Source organism: Raphanus sativus, chromosome 9 (genome assembly GCF_000801105.2).
Source record: "Raphanus sativus cultivar WK10039 chromosome 9, ASM80110v3, whole genome shotgun sequence".
Lineage (NCBI taxonomy): Eukaryota > Viridiplantae > Streptophyta > Magnoliopsida > Brassicales > Brassicaceae > Raphanus > Raphanus sativus.
In genome coordinates, this window is record NC_079519.1 from 18,813,500 (window position 1) to 18,839,895 (window position 26,396).

Genomic DNA, 26,396 nt, shown 5'->3' on the forward strand with positions numbered 1-26,396 from the left:
TGATGTGCTTCTAAGGTTAGGATGTTTAATGATTTGATTTGCACTACTAAAGAGATGATGAACTGAGTTTTTAAAATCATTTGAGTCCCTGCTGTTTTCAAACCTCTTTCAGAGAGACTGCCTGTTTGTTTTGCTTGAGGGCAAGCAAAAGGGTAAATCTGGGGGAGTTGATATACCATGGATTTCACCCATTTTTACCCATGGTATATAAGTGTTTTATATACTATTTACTATGTATTGGAGTCTATTTAGAGTATTTACAGGTTCAGGGACGATTTGGAGATATATGGTGATTTTGGTGTCTTTTGGAGTCTTTCGAAGTGCAGAACTGCACAGACGCTTCAGATATTTAGCCCTCGATGGAGACCTTCCCACCGTTGGATTTAGCCCATATTTTGACACAGGATAGATCTTTTAGTTAGCTTTCCAATGCCACCTGTTTGAGGTCAATCCGCATCCTGTAGCGGAAGTTACGCCTGATTTACTGAAGAGTTATCAGTCTGCCTCGCGAGAGAAGGCTGCCGAGAAGAGGATTGTATGTCGATCGATGCGACAGAGTGCATGTCGATCGACAGGGACATCAGAATGTGGGCTGAGTATATTTAATGACCGACTGAAGCCCAGGAGCCACCACAAAGTTACCAAAATACCCTTGACGACTAGAAACCCTATTTATGTTATTTCTACGCCATTGTTGACGGCTATGCTTTCTACGCTTTCTTTTGATTCATTGTTCTTAGTTTAGGAGAGAAGAGAGGAACTCCTTCAGAGTCCTCTTGGAACTCTTTTGGTTTTTATATCTATTCGATTACAATTTCATCTACTCATCTATGATTTCTGTGACAACTATCATGTCTGAGTAGATCCACCTGTTAGGTTTAGGGTTCCGATAGGTTATAAGGGATTGGCCCCAAATATAGAATTGCTAAGTTGTGGTATTAATCATTGAGACTGTTCTTAATGCTTGTTCTTGAGTAATTAACCTGAATTTGATCATAGAATCATTAGGCACAAGCGAGAGCTTGGTTTCTTATCTGACTTGTCTTCTCTGATCTAGGATTGCTAGATAACAGCGACAACTGGTTTAGAAACCCTAGCGAACACATATTCAACCCGTGCATTAAGCCTACTAGAAGCGCGTTGATCGATATTCCGACAGGTGAATCGATCGACGGAGCGAAAGGTGTATCGATCGATACTCATATAGAGTCATCGATCGACACTTTCTAATTGATCATCCCGACAGGTGAGATCATTGGATCTAGTAATAGATAATCTATACAACGAGAGTTGATATGTTATTCTTATAGTTGAGTTCTATAATATCATATTTTAGTATCTATATCATTATAATTCCAACCTGAATAGAAACATTAGATCTAGCTACCATCCTTCCATCAAATAACTCTTAGTTACATAAGAATAACTGTCTTGTTCACTTTGCTTTCATTTATTTATTACATTCATATTTACTGCTTTATAACTGTTTGCCTAGTTTAACCTTAATATCTATAGTTTAGTGTGTGCCCTAGCTCTCTGTGGATTCGATCCCTAAGTACTACAATCGAACCTCTTATTTGAGAGAGTAAGTGCATAGATTGCTAAAAAGCAATCTAGAGCTTTGAAGTGTGTTTACAAAATAGAATAAATTAAATACAAATTAATTTTTAAATATGTTGTTTCATAAATATATTGATTTATTTAATAATTAAATGCAAATTTAATAAAATATATAATAAAACAGTAAATATATGTGACTGTTTGAAACATTGCACTATAAAAATGTCAATTCTTAGTGTAAGAAAACATCTATTATATGCTATTATTAACGTTATTGAAACCACTATATCTCCCGAACTATAATAAGTCCCTTATATAATAACAGTTATTTAAACACTATTATATTTGAGATATATGGTAGTGTTACTATATAAAAACACTATTATATTTGAGATAAAAATGTCAGTTTTTAGACACTATTATAGTCCCTATTTAAAAAAACGGTTATATTTGAGACATATGATAGCGTTGTTTTTAACTTGATATGGTTAATCAAATTTTATGATAGTTTTTGTTTTGATAGTTATATGATAGCCTTTGTTTTGGTCAGATCAATGCTGTATCTACGACTATGTGTCATTAGAACATGTTCATATAGACATGTTTTGTTGTTAGTTATATTTAAATAAAAAATATTCATTTCAAATTTTATTAATAACCAAAATGTATTTACATTAATACCACAAACATGTCTACATTTTCGTCAAATCTTACACAAACATCATTACAAAATCAGATATACAGTCAGGTGGAACACTAGTTCTTACCCTTATATCCCCTCTTTGCTTTAGTGTCAATTGGTATATTCTTGGCCATTTCTTTAATGATCTTTTGAACGATGTATCTGTCCTGAAAGCCTGCATCAATTGGAGCAAGTTCCACATGGTTGGTGCTTGATAATGTTGTGAGCTCCAGATCAATAGTTCTACTCCCAGCCTGCACTTTCCAAAGTTAAAATATGAAAAAGATAGAAAATTGACAGAAATAAAACAGAAGTATAACATGATTAAAGGTAAAACATATATAATTGGTGACTCCTCATAAGCAAATGCCAAACACACTCCTCTCTAGTTTCCCAAAAACTCAATTGTGTTTAGTTTTAACAAGATTTGGATTACGGAGGTTCTAATCTAAGTATGTAAATAATATGAGTTTTAGTGATATAAAACAGACCTGCCAATAGTTTTTCAGTCTAGTTGAAAGAAGAACAAAAAAATGGAAACATTTACGTGGATAGCTTTGATTCAAAATCTTGAAAAGGAGAAAACTTTATGAGTTAACCAGCCAAAATCGTCTGCTTTTACCTGTATCCATACAATCATCGTCCTGCTACAAATGATTGTATCTGCACAGCAGTAAACAAGTTTTCATAGTTATTTCTAAGAATCTCTAAAAGAAAAGAGAAACAAAGAAGACACCATACGTACCCAGAACTTAAGCAGTTTCTCTCTCTCAAATCTCTCTACCGATCATCCAACTGGATAGCAAACAGCAAGAAGTTTTAGGCAATGAAAAGAGAAGATGAGAAAATAATATGGAGCTTTAAGGAAAACTATAGCATCAGTGTTTACATTAGTAGCAAAAATGTATACACTCTTCGAAACAGCGACTAATGAAAGTTAGTATACACTCTAAGATAAATGGTCCCGTTCCTCTTATGCACACCCAGTATCTGAAAGAGATAAATGGTCGAGTTTCATCAGGTTTTCCTGTGACGATGAAGCCACCACGGCCGTCTCATCCTTTTTCGTCATCCATGACGGCTGATAGGAAAAATGAAACCTCCACAATCTTCAGAGATTCAGGTAAGGTAGCTGCGAATAAGGAGAGATGCAGAGATTCTTTACAAACACCCAGATAGAAATAGAGAGAGCGATTACGACAGGAGAAGAAGAGGTGGAGAGGAGTGGTGGTTACGAGGAGCAGAGGAGGAGAAGACGGTGGTGATGGGAGAGAGAGATTGGGTTTCAGTGCGAAAGAGTGACCTTTTTGTTGACTTTTTTTTTCTAGTTCAAATTTGTTAACAAAGCTCTGTTAAAAGTCATAAAAGTGTTAATATTAATATTACCTTTAATGAATAGTCATATATAGTTAAAAATAAATTTTATTTTACTAATATTATATTTATCTGTTATATTAGATAATTATTTATAATTTAATATAATAAATTGTCAAAATATAATTTTAAAAGTAAGATAATTCTTACTTTATACAAAAACATTTGTATAATGATATTTTCTAAAATATGTTTAATATGTAAGTTTTTAAAAAATTTGAACACAATAATAAGCATATATTTTTTTTGATAGATAAAAAGTTATCATATATAAATAATTTGATGTTTAATTTAATTACTTTTAAAAATATAAATAATAATTTATCATGCTATTTTTGAATTAATAAGATATAAAATAATAAGTATTCATAAAAAATTATACCCGCATGTGCAGGTAAACCACCTAGTGTTATTATAAAGAAGAAAAAAGTTTGGTATTTCACGGTTGTCTAAATTTTACTTAAATATATGTGGTTTTGTAATTTTTAATCCGCTTACTAATTTTTCACAATAGCCTTAATTAACTGATATCAATATATATAAAAATCAAAAAAATTATCTTTCATAGCACTCTGGAAAATAGAGCTATAAAAATGTTCTATCAATACCTCTCTTTTTTAGTGGTGATTAACTACGATATGTATATATTATTTTATTTAAAATAGTTATATAAATATTTTAAATATATAGTTAATGGTATACCTTCAATTTTACTAGTTTTCAGCCATCATATATAATATTTTAGTATCTGTTATATGTGTTTTGAAGTATTTTTAAAGTATTTTACTAGTTTTCAGCCATCATATATAATTTTTTAGTATCTATTATATGTGTTTTGAAGTATTTTTAAAGTATTTACAGGTTCAGGTGTTTTGGAGCAATGTGGTGAATATCATACATTTTTAAACTAAAGATAGAAAAAACTCGTACATATTCAAGAAACCTCCCATAGTCGACATTCAGATGGAATGTCGATCGATTGACGGTGACGCGAGAAGACGGGTCAACTTGTTTGTGGCCGACTTAAATCCAAAAGATTCACGTAATTATAAGATTATCCCTAGCCGACTTATACCTAGTATTTATGTGTTGTACCATTGTATTGGACACCACATGCTTACACCACCCTCTTGTTTCATAGCATACAGTTTTAGGATTTTTGTTAGATCTGAAGAGACGATCCAAGACTCCTTCAGAGTGTGTATTGGAACTCCAATTTTTCTTACTTATTATATCTATACTATTAAAGTAGGATCCTATTTTAAAAATTTAGGATTATGCCCTTACATTTCAATGTATTTACAAATCTTCCCATTGGAATTTAATTTAAACCAAAAAAAAATATTCTCTATAACTATGGTAATTAATACTTTATATATTTTGTGAATGATAATAATTTTAATTTTTGTGCAGTATATACTTCTTTGAAATTAATTTTTCATCTATAATATTATTTACAAAGAGAGAGCGATTAAGACAGGAGGAGAAGAGGTGGAGAGGAGTGGTGGTTATGAGGAGCAGAGGAGGAGAAGACGGTGGTGATGGGAGAGAGAGACCTTTTTGTGCGAAAGAGTGACCTTTTTGTTGACTTTTTTTTTCTAGTTCAAATTTGTTAACAAAGCTCTTGTTATAAAAGTGTTAATATTAATATTACCTTTAATGAATAGTCATATATAGTTAAAAATAAATTTTATTTTACTAATATTATATTTATCGGTTATATTAGATAATTATTTATAATTTAATATAATAAATTGTCAAAAATATAATTTTAAAAGTAAGATAATTCTTACTTTATACAAAAAACATTTGTATAATGATATTTTCTAAAATATGTTTAATATGTAAGTTTTTAAAAAATTTGAACACAATAATAAGCATATATATATATACTTTTTTTTGATAGATGAAAAATTATCATATATAAATAATTTGATGTTTAATTTAATTACTTTTAAAAATATAAATAATAATTTATCATGCTATTTTTGAATTAATAAGATATAAAATAATAAGTACTCATAAGGAGATTATGCGTGCATGTGCAGACAAACCATCTAGTGTTATTATAAAGAAGAAGAAAGTTTGGTATTTCACGATTGTCTAAATTTTACTTAAATATATGTGGTTTCGTAATTTTAAATTTCCGCTTACTAATTTTTCACAATAGCCTTAATTAACTGATATCAATATATATCAAAATCAAAAAGATTATCTTTCATAGCACTCTGGAAAATAGAGCTATAAAAATGTTCTATCAATACCTCTCTTTTTATAGTGGTGATTAACTACGATATGTATATATTATTTTATTTGAAATAGTTATATAAATATTTTAAATATATAGTTAATGGTATACCCTGAATGTTACTAGTTTTCAGCCATCATATATAATTTTTTAGTATCTGTTATATGTGTTTTGAAGTATTTTTAAAGTATTTTACTAGTTTTCAGCCATCATATATAATTTTTAGTATCTGTTATATGTGTTTTGAAGTATTTTTAAAGTATTTATAGATTCAGGTGTTTTGGAGCAATGTGGTGAATATCATACATTTTTAAACTAAAGATAGAAAAAACTCGTACATATTTAAGAAACCTCCTATAGTCGACATTCAGATGGAATGTCGATCGATTGACGGTGACGCGAGAAGACGGGTCAACTTGTTTGTGGCCGACTTAAATCCAAAAGATTCACGTAATTATAAGATTACCCCTAGTCGACTTATACCTAGTATCCTATTTTAAAAATTTACGATTATACCCTTACATTTCAATGTATTTATAAATCTTCTTATTGGCATTTAATTTAAACCAAATATAGAATATTCTCTATAACTATGGTAATTAATAATTTCTATATTTTGTGAATGATAATAATTTTAATTTTTATGCAGTATATACTTTCTATTTACTTTGAAATTATTTTTTTCAACCATAATATTATTTAAAGATCGGATATGAATATATACATGCAAATTAAAACATAATAATGATATGGCAATTTTGAGTGTTCAATTTTTTTTTAAACTTATCTTAAAATTAAGTTTTAGATCTAAACATAAATAAAAATACAAATTATCATAGGAACCAAAAAAAAAAGAAAATAATATTTTCATATCAATAATAAAGTTTCCTATTACCATTGTTTTATTTTCTTCAAATGACATAATACAAATTTCATTAAATTCTAAATAGTTACTGTTTAATTTTTTATAATATTAAGAAGTATGAATTATTTAATAAATATTTCAATTTTTTTCAGCAGGTCATCTCATATCGGATCTTAGGTTAATAGCGGATTTTTAGATTTCTACCAGGTTTTCTAAGATTATAATTACAATTTTTTTTATTAAATTGAACTGAATTATACACATATCACTGGATTTATCGGTTCAGTCATAGGTCTGGGTTGGATATGAAAATACCGCTTGAAAATCAATTATCATAATAGAATAATTTTTTTGAAACATAAATAGAAATTTTTTAAATTATTTATTTTCTAATCAAAATTACAAATTCAATTAAATTTATTAAAATAAAAATATACCAGCGCTTTTAAAGCGCAGATCAAAATCTAGTTTATGCCATTATATTTAGACCATTGATATGCTCTGCTTTACTATGTCTTAGTAGTTTCTCTTGTTAGATTTTTGGTTAAATAAGGTTTTAATGGATTAGCCAAAATGATTGCATTAGACATCAAGTTCTAAGATTGTCATTGACGCACACCCTTAACTTCTATATCTATATAATTATGATTTTTTTTTTGTCATCAAACATACAGACTCATATAGACTCGTATAATTATGATTATATGAACCATATATCTAATTATCTTCTCTTATACTTACAACCAACCAATCAATCAAACTGCTTACTTGTTTATTGGTTTATAACATATTGTCTAGCTTTATCATTGACTATTTGAATTTATTGTGTGTTTACACTTCATGTGGATACGATTCCTAAATACTATAATGAACCTCTTATTTGAGAGCATAAAAGTGCTCACAGAATAATTTGAGTAATATCATTTAATTTTAAAACATAAACCACTAATTCTAGAATATATATATATATATATCAAATGAAACATTCTTCTATGTTAACGCTTCTAATAATTCTCTAGGACAGAAATAAAAAGACATTTTACTGGGTTTTTACATTTAACAAAATACTAGATCGTGACCCATACGGATGTTTTTTTTAACTTGTAAAAATGGTATAAAATCATAAACAATTGGTAAATATGATGGGGGTTTAGAAATAATATTCTACTTTATAGATTATTGTTTGATAGTTATTGTATTTAATGTATTTGTTACACGAATAAAGAAATAGTAATACCTTCATATATTTTTGTTTTAAATATTAAATTAATAATGATATGTCTATCATATTTATGAACAACGTATTTTTTTAAGAGAGAAATATATGTTTACATATGTATTATATATAACCTACAAATATAAATAACAATAATAAAAAATATAAATAACTACAGTGGTCCAATATAAAATCTAGTGATCTAAATGGATCATAATATAAAATTAAATAATGTGGCCAAATTCTATAATAACCGTTGTTGTTTTTTCGGGAAAAAATAGTTTACTTAAATTTAAATAATTAGGTGATGATTTTTTACATTAGTTTTAAGTTTTACTTTTTGGTTTTAATATTTTGATTTTAGATTTTGGTTTTTGATTTTGGTTTTGTTTTGATTTTCAGTTTTTGGTTTTGGGTTTTAGTTTTTAGATTTTGATATTGATGTATTATTAATGTTTTTATAAAATAATTAATTCATTGTTATAAAATAACAAAATAAATAGCAATAAAATATTTAAAATTACCATTAAAATTTTACAAAATATAGTTTTTAATATAAATAACATTACCATGTTTTTAAATTATTTTAATTTTAAGTATTATACAAAAATATAAATAATCAAATATCTATAAATTATATAAAAACAAGATATTTAAAATTTTAAACTTTTAAATTTTTTGTTACAGAAGGTAAATTTCATTTTTAAAACTTGAACTTTTATTTTCAAATTAATATGATATATTGTATTAATAAAATATTTTAAATTCTTATAATTTCTAGTTGTTTTATGTGTCTAATAATTATTAAAATTAATCAATAAATTTATTTATAGAAATTAATACCTAATTGTTTACATTTAGTATTCAAATATCTATATTTATTTACAGATATAAACACTAATAAATTATTTTATATTAGTGTGTAGATAATAAAAATGTATGGAAATATTATTCATTCAATTATTAATGAATTTTATACAAAACAAAAAAAAATCGTTTTTATATTAAAACCCCACAAAAGTTAGCTTTTGGCTTTTCTTCACAAATTGGTTAAACATTTTAAAAACTAGTTTCTCTAAATTTTAAGGAACTAGGTGATTTTCCTGTGCTCATGCACGGATATAAATATTTATAAAATAAAAATACTATAATAGTTGATTGCTATAATTTTTATGCATAACTTTTATTGATAATATTAAAATACTGTAATTAGACATATGATTTTAGATATGTTATATCTAGTCAATTTGTTTTACAGTCGATTAAATTATCACTTAGATATATTGGATTAAATTTATTTCTCTCAATTTAACTATAATATTTTTATTCTAAATATATTAAAATTTTGATTAATTTTCTTATTTTCATTTAGGTTGATTAGTCGAGTCACTCATATTGTAAGTATATTGAGTTACATATATTCTTTCAAATTGAAACTGAAATATAATTTTTTTATTTTTTTTATGGTTTACGTGGTCGGACTAAATGTGCATGTATGATCATAATATTTATGAAATTATATGTTCATTTAAATATATATGTATATATATATTAGAAAATAAAACGATGATCAATAGGAAGTTACATACATAAGTAACTAATACATTTTTGGAAGTTCATGAACACATATCAATATAAAATTATTAAATATTTTATAAATTCTAAATAATTAGATTTATTGAAAGATAAACTAAAAGTTTTTTAAATAATCTAAAAATGAGAATTCATATTTATTTTGGTATTTTGATTATGGTTATATTAGACCCCACAAACAAAAAAACATAAAATTTAAAGGGGAATTTTCAAAAATACCGCTTTTAAAGTACCACTATTCATCTTTACCACCACTAAATACACATTTTCAAAAATACCTTATTTATTAAAAGGTTAAAGGTTCTTATATCTTTGTTTTTATATGCTTTTCAAAATTCTAATTATAAACTCTAAATCCTAAACCTCCAACTCTAAACCCTAAATCCTCAACAATAAACCCTAAACCCTAAACTATATACCCTAAATTCAATACTCTAAACCTTAAACCCTAAAACCTCAATTATAAACCTTAAATCATCAATTATAAACCTTAAATCTTCAACTCTAAACCCTAAACTATATACCCTAAACCCTAAAACATCAAATCTAAACCCTAAATCTTAAACCTTCAAATCTAAACCCTTCATTGAAAGTGGTGGTAAAAATGGTTAGTGTAAATATGAAAAGTAGTACTATAAAAATGGTATTTTTGGTAATTTCTCAAATTTAAAAGCAAATTTAATATTTGGAAACCATATAATTGTAACAATGAAAATATAATATATCTACCTCGTTAAATTTTATAGTGTTATGTTATTTAAAATATTTTATACTTAATCAAAAGATGTTTATCGTTAAAATGATAGTTTTTAATATCTCTTAAAAATATGTAGGAAAAAATTTGATTGTATTTGAAAAAATAATATTATATAAGTAAAATATCATTTATAGATATTTTTTTGCTGTAATTCAAAGATATTATAGTCATCTAAATATATGAAAAATAAATAGTCAACATAATATATGAAAAATAAACAAAACATTTCAATAATACTAATTTTAAACTATTTTTTAGTCAATTAAATATATATCAGTTTATGTTCCTTAATTATTTAATGTAATCATCTAAGAAATTAGATAGATATATCAAAATATTTCTATTACTTTGAAAATATATATTTTGTTTTTTTAAAATTATATTTTAAAATAAATAATATTTCTTTTCCTAATATCAAAATTATCTTTCTGAAATTATATTTTATGAAATTAAATTATATACAGATATATATATATATTTTCATATAAGAAACAATAGATATAAAGCAAGTATTTTATTACTTCAAAAGTATATTTATGTTATTTAAAATAGAATATTACTATCTTGTTAAATTTCCTTTTTAATGAAATCATATTATATATATACATATATTTTCGTTTGTAAATTCGATTTCTAAAATTTATTATTTTTTCCTTTTTAATATATATGTTATATTGAAAATTTTTAAAAGGAAACTAAATAAAAATTGTATTTAAATGTAATATTTTTAATTCATTAAGGGTATTAATGTAATCAACCATCGTGAGAGTTAACGTGAATACGACACATAGGAAACTGACTTCTCAAATAATATTATAGAGATCTAATTGTCAAAAAAACTTGATTGGCAACTCAAATGATTTTTTACAAAAACAAAAAATATAAAAGCTAAAATTTGATTGGATGAAAAATGATTTTTAGAAAAACAAAAACCAAAAACTTACAAAAACCACAAACAATCATCTTCTTAATGTTTTCTCTGTCGACAAGATGATTTTTCGTCTTCTCACCTAAATCTTAACGAAATCTATTCGTTAATTTCTTCTCTGAAAAGATGATTTTGTTTTTTTTTACAGCAACATTACAGACTCATATAGACTCTGATAACCAGTGTGGAGGATCAGCATCCATGTGGACCACAAAAGACGGTTGCTATCTTGCTCCGCGAGCTAAGCTGTCCGCCTTTATATTGAGAGTCTGTGATACATAGATAATCTCTGAATGTGTAAAAATTCTCTGTAGACTTCTTATGTCTTCTAGATAATTTGCAAAAGCAGGTCATTCTTCTGGTTCCGAAACCATCTTCACCAACTGAGAATAATCCGTTACAAAAGTAACACTATACTGTCGTAAATTTCGCATACATTCCATAGCCCACACAAGAGCCTCAATTTCCGAATGGAGGGGTGATGGACTAGCTCTTGTATTCCTTGCTCCCATTAGACTGTCATAGCCTTCCAATGTGTTGTACCACCCTTGTCCTGAGAAAGCTTCTTTTTCTTTCCATGACCCATCCAAAAAACACCATCACCCTGGGATGACCGGACCTGGCCCATTAGGATCTGATCTAGGACTCTTGACCCTCTAATCAGTCGTAATCTGTGCCTCATACCACAGTCGTGATTCAGTCTCAGCCAATTGAAGAGTATCACGAGGATCTATATCCAAATTACTAAAAACTTTATTGTTTCGTACCTTCCAAATATATAAAATTCATGCATAGTGATATCCTCTATCATTTGGGGGAGACGCCAAAAAAGATAATCCATGTTCGTGAATAAAGATTTCGTAGAAAATGTATCAGGGTTCGATGGGATCCTGGATAAAGCCCATACTTAAATCGCGGGTGGACATTCGAAGAATACATGATTAATGGACTCTTCTTGATCTCCACATCTAGTGCATCTGGTGTCACCCTGAATTCCTCTTGCTTGTAGGTTTTTCATTAACGCTATGCATCCTGAAATAATCGCCATAAAAAGTGTTTCATTTTTGGTGGGCAGCGTACTTTCCAACAAAAAGCCTTTAACGTATTGATTGATGGGCCAAACTCTATTGCTGTTCTATCTCTATCCGGGTATACTCTTTCGAGTTGATAAGCGGATTTAACCGTATACTTTCCATTCTTCATAAAATGCTATCCATTACGATCCACTAATTGGGACCTGCTTAGGGGAATACTTAGAATAATCTTCACATCCTCTGGATCCACCAAATTCTGGATCGTTTGAATATTCCATGTCCTTGAATCTTCATTGATGAGTGATGCCACTGTGAGTTCTGGGAAAAGATTGTGTTGGTTTTTATTTGCTGATCTCGGGTGGATGGATGGGAGCCAGGGATCATTCCATACTGAAATAGATGATCCTGATCCCACCGTTTTGATTAGTTCTTTGCTTACCAGAGATCTAGCTGAAATAATACTTCGCCATCCATAGAACGCCGAGTACGAACGAATTGGTTCCAAAGGTGATGCATTTCTGAAATACCGACCTTTGAAAATCCGGGAGAATAAAGTAAGAGGTTTCTCTATTAATCTCCATAATTGTTTCCCTAACATAGCAGTGTTAAAATCTGTGAGATCTTTAAATCCTAGACCTCCATCCTCCTTAGGTCTGCATACTTTGTCCCATGATTGCCAATGCATTCCCCTAGTAGATCCTCCTGGACTCCACCAAAATTTTGCCACTGCACTCGTGAGCTTCTTTATTACTGTCTTTGGAATCCGAAAACTAGACATTACATGGTTTGGTAAAGCCGTCACCACCGATTTGATGATCACTTCTTTGCCTCCTTTAGATAAAAATTTGAAAGTCCATCCACTAACCCTATTGTTTAATCGCTCTTGGACAAATCCAAAAACCTGTATTTTGGACCCCCCCCTAGATTTTCCAGGATCTCCAGATAAAATCCCATTCCACCTTGATTTTGAATCCCTAAAATATCCCTTAATTCCTGCCTGGCCGGTTCTTCAACTTTGTGCCCAAATTGAATTGAAGATTTGTCAAAATTGATTTGATGTCCCAAACTCCCTCATATTCTTTGAGGATTCTAAGAATTGTGTGGCACTCTTCTTTTTGTGCTTTACAAAAAAAAGACTATCATCTGCGAAGAGCAGAAGAGATATAGCAGGACATGTCCTTGCAACCTTTATACCATTTAATTCCTTTTCCCGTTCTGCCTTCCTGATATTTGCAACTAGTGCTTCCATACATATAATGAATAAATAAGGAGATAAGGGACCCCCTTGACGAAGACCCCTGTGAGGAATGATTTGTCCCTTTGGGTGTCCATTTAATAAAACCCTATATTGTACCGATATTGAAATGCATTCCATCATGATCTTGATCCAATATTGATCAAATCCCATCTTTGAGAGAACCTCTTGGATAAAAATCCATTCGATTCTATCATAAGCTTTACTCATGTCCGTTTTCTCGAAGTTCAAGTTGATAATTCAAATTGTTTAAGATGGAAGGTTAGATTTTCTTTCTCCTCTGTTCTTTTTTATATTGATGTTATTTTCTAGATCTTTTTGTTTCAATTTGTTTTGTAACCGAATGTACTCTGTAAGTTAACTCTATATTGTACACAGTGGCGGAACCAGCATGGTAGCATGTGGGTCATTTGACCCATGTGAATTTCTGTGAATTTTTTTTTACATGTAGCTTATACTGCAAAATCTGAAATTTTAGTTTATTGACACTGGTAAAATGCATAAATTATCAGTTTGACCCCTATCAAATCATTTTCTCCTTCCGCCACTGATTGTACATATTTCATAGATCGAGAACATATCTCAAGTACTTGTTCCCATGGCAGCCTTCATAGCTTCAACCTCGTCTCTTCAATCAGTTTCCGATCTTCTTCAGATATGTTCTCCATGTCCATCAAATCACTCTTCTTGCAGACAATCACCAAAGCTTTATTCATAAACAGTGAATTTATGATGTGAAAAAGATCAGCCTGATAACCAATTATTAAACCACATGAACCTGAAATGTCCACAGAAAACAGAACAGCAGCTCGAAGATGCGCCAAGGCAGTGATACTGCAAATCTCGATGATGTTACGTTGTTCGAGAATGTAGTTAGTAACCTCCACAAGATTTAAGTGGACAAAAATAAAAGATCTTGATTTAAATGAGGTTTTATCTCCATGCCAAATCAATCTAAAATATAGGAGGAAATATTAAATTAGTTATTTGCTATAATGACAATCAAAAAGATGTATAAAATATTTAAGAATAATTAGGAAAAAAAGATAAGGCAATGTAGTTAGTAACCTCCACGAGATTTAAGTGAGCAAAAAGTAAATGATCTAATCTATTAAAACTGAAGTACAAATAGTATTTAACCCTGACTTTTCCACAATATTTACAAATCTATGCCATTAGTATTAACACATTCATTAATAGCTAGAAAGGCTTCATGTCATATGACAAAAAAAAAATCGACAAGCCCATTACCATTAGTATATATTAATTATAAATAAATAGGATTAGACATTTATTTTATTTTTTCAAATATAAAATCAATTATTGTAAGATTTTTTAACAATTTACTTGCACATAGCATTAAAAATATAGATATCAACGTGAAGAGCTTATCAATTCAACGATCCTATCAAGATACCAACTAACTATTCCTTAAATCATTGACTATTTTACTAACTTAACATAACAAAGCCCTAAATTAAAGAATCATTAATAACATAAATATATACACTTGCCAATCACGGTTTATTATGTTAGATTATAGATATATTGCAGAATCTTGAGAATATATATATATATATATATATATATATATATTTTTTTTTTGGTAAAATGTTAAGATAAATTTTTGAAATATTCCTAACGCTAAAATGCTTATCATTATGTGATAAAAAAATCTAACCGTGATTAGCGTGATTTGCAAGTGCTAATAACTTTAAAATATTTCTAACATTTAGTATATCTATCTTATTAAAATAGAAGTATCTTTTAGTTTTGTTTAGCAACATAGATAAATTTTTTAAAAAGATGTTTGTTTATTTGTTTGGAAGCTTGGATAACAGTCTGAAGAATAAGTTTATTTGAAAACATAAATAACAATTTTAAAAAGAGGTTTGTTTGAAAACATATATAGCATTATATTAAAAAGAATGAATTTATGTTATTAAGAAAACATAAAAATGTATTATTGCATATTATAAGAAACTATTTATTTGGGAAATCTTTAAAATCTAAAAAATGAGCAAATTTAATTATCTAAAAATATCATTTGTATAAAATAATCATAAAAGACGTTATATATATTTCAAATAATTTAAAATTGATTATATCAAAAATTGATTCAAAATATACATATATTCAAAAGAACCATATATATTCTAGATACAAATAAAAAATCACATTATAGTAGTTCCTAGAATTTAACATATAAATTGGTTTGATTAAATATTTGGATAAAGAATCAATAATTATTTTTAAGTATTTTTGCTGTTTTGAGTATACTTTAACTATTTTAGATAGTCACATTGGACTATTTATATATATTTTCAATTACTTAAACCAAATTAAAAGAACCATATATATTCTAGATGTTTTATAAACATTAAATCTAAACTAATAATATATAAATCTATTTCAAACATTCGGGTATCCAAAATACTTTGGTTCGGATCGGATTCGGTTTAAGTTCTCTAAATACCAAAATTTTTGAATAATTTGGATATTTAATCAATTTTTGTTCGGGTTTGTTACTTTCTTTTGGATCGGGATCGGTTCGATTTTCTGGATTCAGGTTTTTTGTCCAACTCTAATATATATTGGCATGAAAAATAAATAGCAACATATTTTATAAAAAAATATACCCGTACGGGCGTGCGGATCAAAATCTATTCTTGGTTTAAATGAGACGTTATCTCCACACCAAATCAATCTAAGTTACAACCTCAATAAGGTAAATTAGTTACATAGAGTGAAATATTCTTTTTGATTTCATAATTATGATAACAACATAAGTGGTGTGCTATAAGGCGAGAATATTTATTTAAGTGACCCTGTTATGGTAATGGAGTTTTAAACTAAATTAGATTTTGATCCGCGATTAAAAGACACATATTTTTTTAATATAATCAAAGTTTAATATGAATAAATAATTTAATATTGTTATATATTTATGTTACAAAGTCATATTATATTGAAAAACAGAAAAGTTTAAAACTATATATGATTATTTTATTAAAGATTTTTGTATGTACATACTTATTGTGTAACTATTTTAGGCCTGATATATCTTCCGGACCGAGAAACTAAACCAAAATTTATTTTGAAAATAAAGGTTTGGTTCGGATCCAGATCCAGATAAATACATATTTGGTATTTTTTGGACCCGCAGGTCTTGGTTTTAGTCTTGGTCTGGTCTCGGTTCGAGTCTAGGTCTCCTCGAGACCCGACCGGGTACCTAAAATACCTAAAAAGTTTTGTATATATTAGGTATATTCACTTGGGTATTTCGAATATATTTTCTGTATTACAAATATTTTTTAAAGTTCTGGGTTTGGTTTTAGGTATAGTTTCGGGTTTTGAATAAAATTTCAAATTTTGAAAATATATTTTGGGTATTGGGTTAAAATTTTGAGTGTATTTTGGTATTTGAATATTTTCAATCCCTTTATTTATTAAAATTTTTTAGTATATTTTTTTGCGTTTTTGGTTATTTTTTGAGTTTTCAGACATTTCAAATCTTTTTTGGGTTTTAAATATTCTGACCTATTATGTACTTGAAAATTTTGAAATAGCTAACTGGTTTTAAATGTCTAGGAGCTAAAAGATCCAGACCCGATAGGAACTAATCTGTATTCGATCCCAAGATCCAAATGCACATGTTTATTCTCTCTCTATCTATCTCTCTCATTATATTTTATATGCATTTTATAAGATTCATATTTTAAAATTTTATTTGACAGATTTTTGGCTAATTTAATAATATAGATTTATATGGTTTTTTATATTTTTAAGAAACTTTCTTAGTAACAAATTTTAGTTATAAATAATATTTATAAAACCAATTTAAAATATTTATAAGAACATATCATATGGAATAAGGGATACTAATATAATTCAGTTAAAATTATTTAAAATATTATATAGTTAAATTAATTAATGACATGACCAAAAACTAATTATGCATGGATCGAACAATTTATATGTGGATGGCATGGAATATATGTATGTAAAATGATAATTGATGATTAATTAAATAAGAGAGACAAATTTTATAATTAATTTGATTTATTACAAAATTAGTTTGTTAGATATCGAAATTGTAGGAGTAAATAATAGGTAATATTATATTTTATTAATATTGACATATTGGTTACTGATTAAGGTAAATATTGTTAGAGAAATATATGGTAACAAATTGTTAGTCTAAATCTAAGGTAAGACCAAAATATTAGGGGGTGTTATTGGATTGTTAATTTACAAAGAGTTATATAGATTTATAAGTTTTGATAATTCTAGTGTTATTCATTTACAACTTCTCAAAAGTATGTTAAAGTATGGTGTTATTGGTTTATAAATTTGTAATGAGTAGTTAAAAGTTTATAAAAATCTAGAGTTATTGGATTCATTATTTTACATAGTCATTACAAGTCTTGTGTTATTCAAAAAAAATGAAAGTTAACTGATTATGTCATATTTTGAAATCTGTCGTTATTGGATTGTTGATTTGCAAAACTTTTCTTTATAAAATCTGTTTATCAAAGTATTGCAAGTTGATCAAGATTTCTAAAATCTTTTTTTAACAAAAACACAAATCTGTAATTATAGCACGTCCATTTCACTAGCCGCCGTAAAATTGTAAAACACCACTTCCTTCTTCCCTCACCCACTCACCCCCACCGTAAAGTGTAGACAAATATATGACCTAATTAGTGAAACCACCATTTTTGAGAGAAACATGTTATAAATATCACCACAAGATTCTCTGGCACAAACAAAAATCTCCTAATAATGAAATATAATCTGGGACGAAAGCCAACAACATTGAATGACACCAAATATTTCATAATTCATCTTAGAAGTTCACAAGTTTCAACGATAAAACAATTTGAAAACCAGTAATGATCAAATTGACATAAACATACAAAATGTAGTTTCAGAAAGTTCATATAAAAATTTTGACGATGGCATAAAGATTTTGGATAACAACACAATATTTCAGTACTTAAAAATAAAATCTACAAAAGTTTATAGCTATCCTCAGTTAATAACATGTAACAATCTACAAAACTCTTTAACTAATTTTATAAAAGTCTAAAAATCAGCAAAACTCTTTTTAAATTCAGGAAACTGTTTAATTTTAAAACTCATCAAAACTCTTTGTAAATTCACTATTTAATAACACCCCCTTAGTGGTCTAATAAAAGAGTGCAATGATCTTGTATAAGTAGATTTTTTTGGGAATGATTTCTTTTTTAATAATATAGATTAATCAATAATAATTTTTTGGTATATTGAATAATCAATATGACAATGATTGGTTTGATGGTCTGTAAAAGAATTATGGTTTGTATGTTGTGAAATTCTAATTGTAGTACTGTATTTCCGGTTTATGGGTTCATTCTTTTGAACAATGATGGTTTTGGGTGTGTATGATTTGGTTTAAAATTTAGTATACATTTTGTACGGACTACATCTATCTAAAATATAACAAAATTACAGACCTTTTGATATTTTAGTCATTTTCTTATTTAGGTCCCTTCGGGTAAGTACATGCCCATTCATGTATCTTTTCTTTTTTTCCGTCAATGATTTTATATATATAAAAAGGCCAAGCCCAACAAATACAGCCAACGGCCCAAGTACAATCCGAAAAAGGCAAAAGTCCAAAAGCCCATAGGCTACAACAAAACACTAAAATGGGCCATCGGCCCAATCAAAAGAAACTGAGCAGTTGAGCCCATGCGCACGTCAAGGAGACTGAGGGCTGGACACGTGGGAGAATCTACACAGTCGGAGCAGAACGTGTCGCCCCCGCCTCGACTTAACCGCCACCGCCTCAAAACACCGCCGGAGCACCACCATCGTAACCCTCGTTTCGTCGGAGCTCAGAAACCTGCAGAGCCTCATCCGGAACCAAATCTATTCTTCTCACTCTGTTTTCTGTCGGAGAGCTTCATCGCACCGCGAGATCTCATCCGACAATACAGACCGCAAACCCGACAGAACCCAAGAAACCAAACCCGATCCATAAACGGAACCGAACCCTAAACAAAACAACAACTGAAGCCGGCGAGGCAGAGCTAGGATATCCCTCACTCCCCGGAGACTAGAGCTGACGATGACGAAACTGAAGAAGCTTCTCATCCCGGAGATAAGAGCCGGTGGCGACAGAGCTTTAGGAGCTTCCATCTCCTAGAAACTAAACTATACGACGATGCGCCTCATCACGCCAACTTCAAGACGACCGCGTCTTCCCTCCACGAACAGAATCACCACGGATGGGGACTGGTCAGAGCTCAGACAAGGCGGAAGACGGAAGAGGCGGAGAGGAGGCAAAAGACAAACGGTTTCCTAACGACGGATTCATGTATCTTAATGATTCAAAAAATAATTCTTAATAGTTTTTTTGTCTTTGTTACTAAACAATATTTTAGTTCTTTTTAATTATGTTATCAAAGTTTACAAATAAAATGAAAAGATATTCTATTTTAATAAGATAGATACCATTAATTTCAATAAAATTTACGTCAAAGTATCAAAATATTAATTTAATAGAGGCATATATTTTTGTTTTAAATTTTTCTTTTAAACTTTATAAATGTTTCCTTTTTATTATATATGTTATTTAAAAAGTTTCAAAAAGGAAACTAAATAAAAAAATCAATAAGAAAATTAAATGTAATAATTTTGTTCAGTATATGTATCCGTGTAATCAACCATCGTGAGAGTTAATGTGAGCGCGCCATATAAGAAACTGACTTATCAAATATTATAGAGATTCCATTTATCAATACCCTTGGAGTGAAAAAAAGATATATCGTGGGGAAAACGAGTATATCTAGAAGGGATACTATATTTCCTGTTAGTATATAGAGACAACATATGTGGCTGAGAATGTTTATGTACGCCTTATATATAGAGACAACATATGGCCTCATATAATTCGTAGACAGAACCAAGAAATAAAATGGAGAGAGTTGTGGCAAAATTAGCTAAATCTCGTTCCCTTTTCTTCATCTACTTCTTCTACTTCTTGTCTTTCTCATTCTTAGGGTTCTTGGCACTCAGGATCTCGAAACCAAGAACTACTTCACGTCCTCATGACTTGGATCTCTTCTTCACTTCTGTCTCCGCCATTACTGTCTCTTCCATGTCCACCGTCGACATGGAAGTCTTCTCCAACACCCAACTTATCATCATCACTATACTCATTTTACTCGGTGGCGAGATCTTCACTTCTTTCCTCCATCTCTACTTCTCTCACTACGCAAACTTCGGCTTTCCTTATAACAAAGTTAGACATCTTTTGTGTTCTTTAAGTTCGGACAGTCCCATCGAGGATCGGCGACGCGACCTTGAGAATGTTACAGATCATCTTAAGGGTCCTAGCCAGATCAATGAAAGGGCCTCTAAGTGTTTGTACTCGGTTGTTCTTGGTTATCATCTTGTAACAAACCTAGTTGGCTCCATGTTGCTTCTTGTATACGTAAGCTTCACCGTGAAAGATGTTCTTAGTTCCAAGGCTATCTCACCTCTCACCTTCTCGGTCTTCACAACTGTGTCTACGTTTTCAAACTGCGGATTTGTCCCCACGAACGAGAACATGGTCATCTTCCGCAAGAACTCAGGTCTCCTCTGGCTCTTAATTCCTCAAGTATTCATGGGAAACACTTTGTTTCCGTGCTTCTTGGTATTCATTATATGGGGACTTGGGAAGATCACAAAGCGCGAAGAATTTGGTTATATTCTCAAGAATCACAAGAAGATGGGATACTCTCCTTTACTCTCCGTTCGTCTCTGTGTCCTTCTTTGTTTGACGGCGTTAGGACTCGTGATGATACAATTTCTTCTCTTCTGTACCTTTGAGTGGAACTCTGAGTCTCTTGAAGGAATGAACTCCTACCAGAAGTTGGTTGGATCTTTTTTTCAAGTGGTGAACTCCAGACACACTGGAGAAACCATTGTCGATCTTTCCACACTTTCCCCAGCTATCTTGGTACTCTTCATTTTTATGATGTGAGTTGATTCATTCTCTCTCCCCTCATTTGTTTTTGCATTTGATTATACTAAAGGCTTCGAATAATTCCGTCCTGTTCAATGAAGTTGATGAAACATACCGAATAAGATAGTGCAAAAGTACAATCTCTTTTTGGTACGTTTCATCTGCTCTCCATATACACTGATCAAATTATTTGGGGGTATAATTTAAGGGAATCACGTTTGTAGAAGTTGGCATACGCCTACATGCATTGATATATACACATAAATGAGCACATTAATTATAAAAGTCCAAATTCATATAATTTAATTTCTAATATCATATACTATAGTGAAATGAAATGTAACACAATTTATATGGATTAACTGGTGCACATTTATACTTGAATACATAATTCAATGGTAATGTTGTCTTCCAATTATTTGAAAATAAATCAATCAAAATATACACTATAAATAATTAATTCACAAATTTTAATGGGGTCATATACACATGTTGTGTCTTCATAGGTCCTCCCATGTGTGAAGAAGAGGTACATGCGTTGTTGTTTAAGGCATGGTGACCACATGGAAGTTGGTCGACTTTTTAATATAATGGATCATCTATTAGGATATTTGACAGAGTCTGGAAAATCTTTAACCAAATTTTAAATAGTGGGAAATAACTTTTTCTGATAATAAAAAGACATTTTTATTGGTAGACAAAAAATTGCATGAGGATCTGAGTGTAGCGTTGATTTATATCACTGCAACAAAAAGACAAGGAAACTAAAAATAGTTCTATAAGTTATTATTAGAGCTTGTTGCGCGCTGATATTTGTTTTTACATTTTTATATATTCATGATATTTATGTTTTATGATAAACATTATTTCTTCCAATTCAAATTAGATGATGTTTTGTCATAATGCATATATATTAATAAAGTTAAAATTTTATTAATAGTATCAATAAATAATATAAAACTAATTTATTTAACTATAAACAAAAATTATAAAAATACAATTGACTACACAGTTTTTGATAAAGTTAGTGTTATCTATATTTATGCAAACATCATCTATTATAAAACAAAAAAAATTATCTAAAACTTCATCTATATTGAAACGGAAGGATTATATATTTTAGATGGGTCATCGTATAGCACTATTAATTGTATTAAAAATCCAGACTGAATCAAGTAATATGATTATTTTCAGTATAAATATATGAACTTCTTTCAAATATAATGGTTATTTGGATATTTTTGGATCCTAAACATCAAAATCGAACTCATCGAGATTCTGGAGGACACAACTCGAAACCTACACATAATTTATAATAATATTCAACTAGGCCTAATTTCAAAAACCAAAAAAAATATGATACCCGAAAAAATAATTAGTACCTGAATGGATGTCCGAATGTCCATGCCTAACAAATTCTGTTAAAAGTAACTATTTTATGTGTTCGGCTAATTTAAGTGAAATATAAATATTTTTTATTTAGTAAAATATTCATATCGATTGAAAAATTAAGTGATAATAAGTGTAATAATTTTTTATTATTTTGATTTAAGATATTATTTTGTTCACATAAAATATGCCTTTGAATTATGTGTTTTTCTACGTAATTTTTAACTGATTGAAACTAAATTTTTTTTTTAATAAAATGGACTAAAACGAATTTTTAACCATATGCAAAACCTGATTATTTTACTTTTTGATCTTTATAATTGGTAAAAAAATTGATATTAGTTAACTAATAAATAAAAACATTCACTATTATTATTATGGTAATATAACTAATAATATATTATATTATTAAGATAATATAATTAATGAAGTTGTAAATTAAGTAAAAAACAAAATGACAATTCTAATTATACTTCAGTTTTAATAATATAGATATATACCTACATACGCGTTGGCGCTCTAATTTTCTAAAAGAAAATTATGAGAGGATGTCATAGATAGAACTTGATTGTTTTTCTTAATTATTCCGTGATTTTAAGTTATTTTCTAGAAAAAAAAAGAAAAATACATTTACATGTTTGTAGTAATATTTGAAAACATCTATTTTCATGTGTTATGTTCACGCTTTTTAGAGTATGTAAATACAAAAAAATATAAATCTTTATACTCAGAATCACATGTTTAATTAGAATAATAATATAAAATATACGTTATAAATTACAAAGCGACTTAAAACTTACTATAAACAAATGAAATCAAAATATTAATCAGTCATATGATTTAATTAATTTGTAACATTTATATATGTGTCTATGCAAAGGTGAAATAACCTAGGTTTTATTTTGACTAAAGGCTTTCAAATCAGTTTAACAATAATGTACGGTTTAACAACCATAAATTTTGAGAAATAACCTTTTTGTGTAAAAATCATGTTGAACAAAACATCTTCCTCCCTACATTGTGGTTGTTAAACCCATACATTGTGTTGATCAGGTATCTTCCTGCCTACACATTGTTCATGCCGTTCGCCAAAGAAAATAATAAAAAAGAGGGAGAATATGATTCCACTAACGAGAAAAAGGTAAAGAAGAATGGTATCTATGTGTCACAACTTGCCTTTCTGGTGATATGCGTCTTTCTCATCTCGATCACCGAAAGTAAGAAAATAAGGCGAGATCCACTCAATTTCAGCGTCCTTAACATCACTCTCGAAGTTATCAGGTATTAATTTCTGTCTATATGTTAACATATTGCATATTTATACACATGGATCCATATAAAGAAACCCTCTCAGACTATATATAAAGAAAACCTCTTAAATTACTAGAGAATTTACATGGATCGCCAGTGACATTATTTCAGCCGAGAACCCAACAACTTACCATGTGTACTCTCTTTTTCCCAATGTGGACCTCACCTTTTTAGAATTAGTCATGATTCATTAATTTATACATACACTACTTACATAATTCATATACTGCAGGCCTCAAAATTTTCGAAACTAAACCAAATGCCGCTAAGAACTATATATATTATTGAGAAATATCCTAGGATACCCTTAAAAATATCACCAATATAATCTCTAGAATCAAAATGACAAAAATATTTTATAAAGAGATCAATAGACACTTATACTCATAAGATTAACTAATCTAGACATTTTGATTTGAAGTTAATGAGTGAGGTTTTGGGATTGAAGTTTAAATTTTTATAAAACAAAAAATAAATATTAAAGTTTTGAAAATAATTTTTTTTAGTTTCGAAAATCATTTTCGAATTTCAAAAAGAAAACTAAAAAATTAAAAACGATTTCGAGAAAAAAACTTCATAATTTTTTTACAAAAAGTTTGAATTTAAAAATATATAATTCGAAACTATAAAAAATATATATTTTTTTTTTTATATATATATTAAACTTTCATTTATATATTTTGGATATAAGAGTTCTTTTATCTATTAAATAAAACATTTTGATCAATTTATTTTTTCGAGACTCTTTTGTGACAAGAACTTGAAAAATGTATATTTAAGAGAATTACCTTACGCATATGGAGGAATTTCGCCGAAGTAAGACTTTCTTCCTTAATTTCAAGATCCGACATATTTCAAGGGCGTAAAATACAGTGGCAGACAAGCTTGCTCATGGGGGCAATGAGTTCACCATCAACTATGTTATATGTCAATTCGATACCTCCGTTTTGGCTTTCTAAACCGGTGGAATCACTTTTGAGTAACTTATTATTGTCAAAAAAATAAAAAAAGAGAATTACCTTATATTATTTCATTGTTAGACAATTAATAGTAACTTGTTTTGAAACCACAAAATATGTGCTATGTAGTATTTATTATATTTTATAATTTCGGATATGTGAGTTCAGAAGAGAAGTAATAAAACATCACAACTAAAATTTTGTTATTCATATTTATTACACGCAAAACGTGAATCTTACGACCCTAGTATTTATTATTTTATGGCAGTGCTTATGGAAACGTGGGATTCTCGACCGGTTACAGCTGTGAACGGCGCCTAGACATTAGAGATGGTAACTGCAAAGACGCAGGTTATGGGTTCGCGGGACGATGGAGTCCTGTTGGAAAAATCATATTAATAATAGTAATGTTTTATGGTAAATTTAAGCAGTTCTCGGCCAAATCTGGGCGAACGTGGATACTTTATCCCTCCTCTCTCTAACATGTAAAGTAATAAAATAAAATATCTATCTCCCCATCATTTTTTCTTGCGTGATGTACATGAACTATAAGCATGTGTTATGCAAATTAAAACCAAGTAGCAATCATATTAGACTTTTCCGAACCAGAATCAATCAATCAAAGACCGATTATAAATCGGAATATGAACAACAAACTAGGGCCCCTCATTAATTTGTCCAAAAGCAATAATACAAGAAAACAAAGACGAGTGTTTTAGAAAAAAAAAACCGCAGCATCCAATGCTAATGTCGTAGCCTCACATCCATCTATGGTCTATCAGATTATTCCAGTAAGGATGTCTAAAGATACGAATATTTTTGTCCTCACTAGAAAAGTTCTCTGAAAGAATAATGTGGCTTATGACCGTTTTGAATACAATTCGACAATTGTTTATCATCAACTGGACGCTGAAGTCTGAACTTCATTAAGCAATAAGTGATATATAAGTTACGTGTTGAGGTTAAGAATCGTTTAGTGGGTCTAGCCACTATAGACAAATCCTTTCAAGAAGTGAACAACGTGGAAGCAAAGAAAATACAGGTTGATTGATTTTTGAGATCTTCAAACCCTCAGGTAAGTAAAAAAGAACCAAGACACTTTATGAGATAGCAAAATAGTTTATTTGAAGTTAGTCGAGAGGGAAAGCGGTCCACAAAACTTTTTGAGATATGTTAACGTAAGATCTGATATATACTAGTTGACCATAAAAAATATGCAGTTCTTT

General features: G+C 29.0%; 1 protein-coding gene and 1 long non-coding RNA gene across 2 annotated transcripts; one reads left to right on the forward strand and one right to left on the reverse strand.

Moving 5' to 3' along the window:
- Window positions 1-2,193: 2,193 nt before the first annotated feature.
- LOC108826671 (uncharacterized) lies at window positions 2,194-3,574 on the reverse strand. Its single transcript, XR_001945511.2, has 4 exons — window positions 3,132-3,574; window positions 2,988-3,037; window positions 2,865-2,905; window positions 2,194-2,496 (listed from the first exon to the last, which is right to left on the reverse strand). It is a non-coding gene; the product is annotated as an uncharacterized LOC108826671 (long non-coding RNA).
- Window positions 3,575-20,440: 16,866 nt separating this feature from the next.
- On the forward strand, window positions 20,441-25,765 carry LOC108823644 (sodium transporter HKT1). Its single transcript, XM_018596897.2, has 3 exons — window positions 20,441-21,525; window positions 23,954-24,181; window positions 25,439-25,765. Exons 1-3 carry the CDS (start codon window positions 20,477-20,479, stop codon window positions 25,650-25,652), a joined length of 1,491 nt encoding a protein of 496 aa, XP_018452399.1. The 5' UTR covers window positions 20,441-20,476; the 3' UTR covers window positions 25,653-25,765.
- Window positions 25,766-26,396: the final 631 nt, after the last annotated feature.

Bases quoted from the DNA above. Each gene is read 5' to 3' on its own strand.
- LOC108823644 (XM_018596897.2), top strand. From the start codon at position 20,477: ATGGAGAGAGTTGTGGCAAAATTAGCTAAATCTCGTTCCCTTTTCTTC. The intron at 21,526-23,953 runs GTGAGTTGATTC...TGTGTTGATCAG, and splicing joins GTACTCTTCATTTTTATGAT to GTATCTTCCTGCCTACACAT. The intron at 24,182-25,438 runs GTATTAATTTCT...ATTTTATGGCAG, and splicing joins ATCACTCTCGAAGTTATCAG to TGCTTATGGAAACGTGGGAT.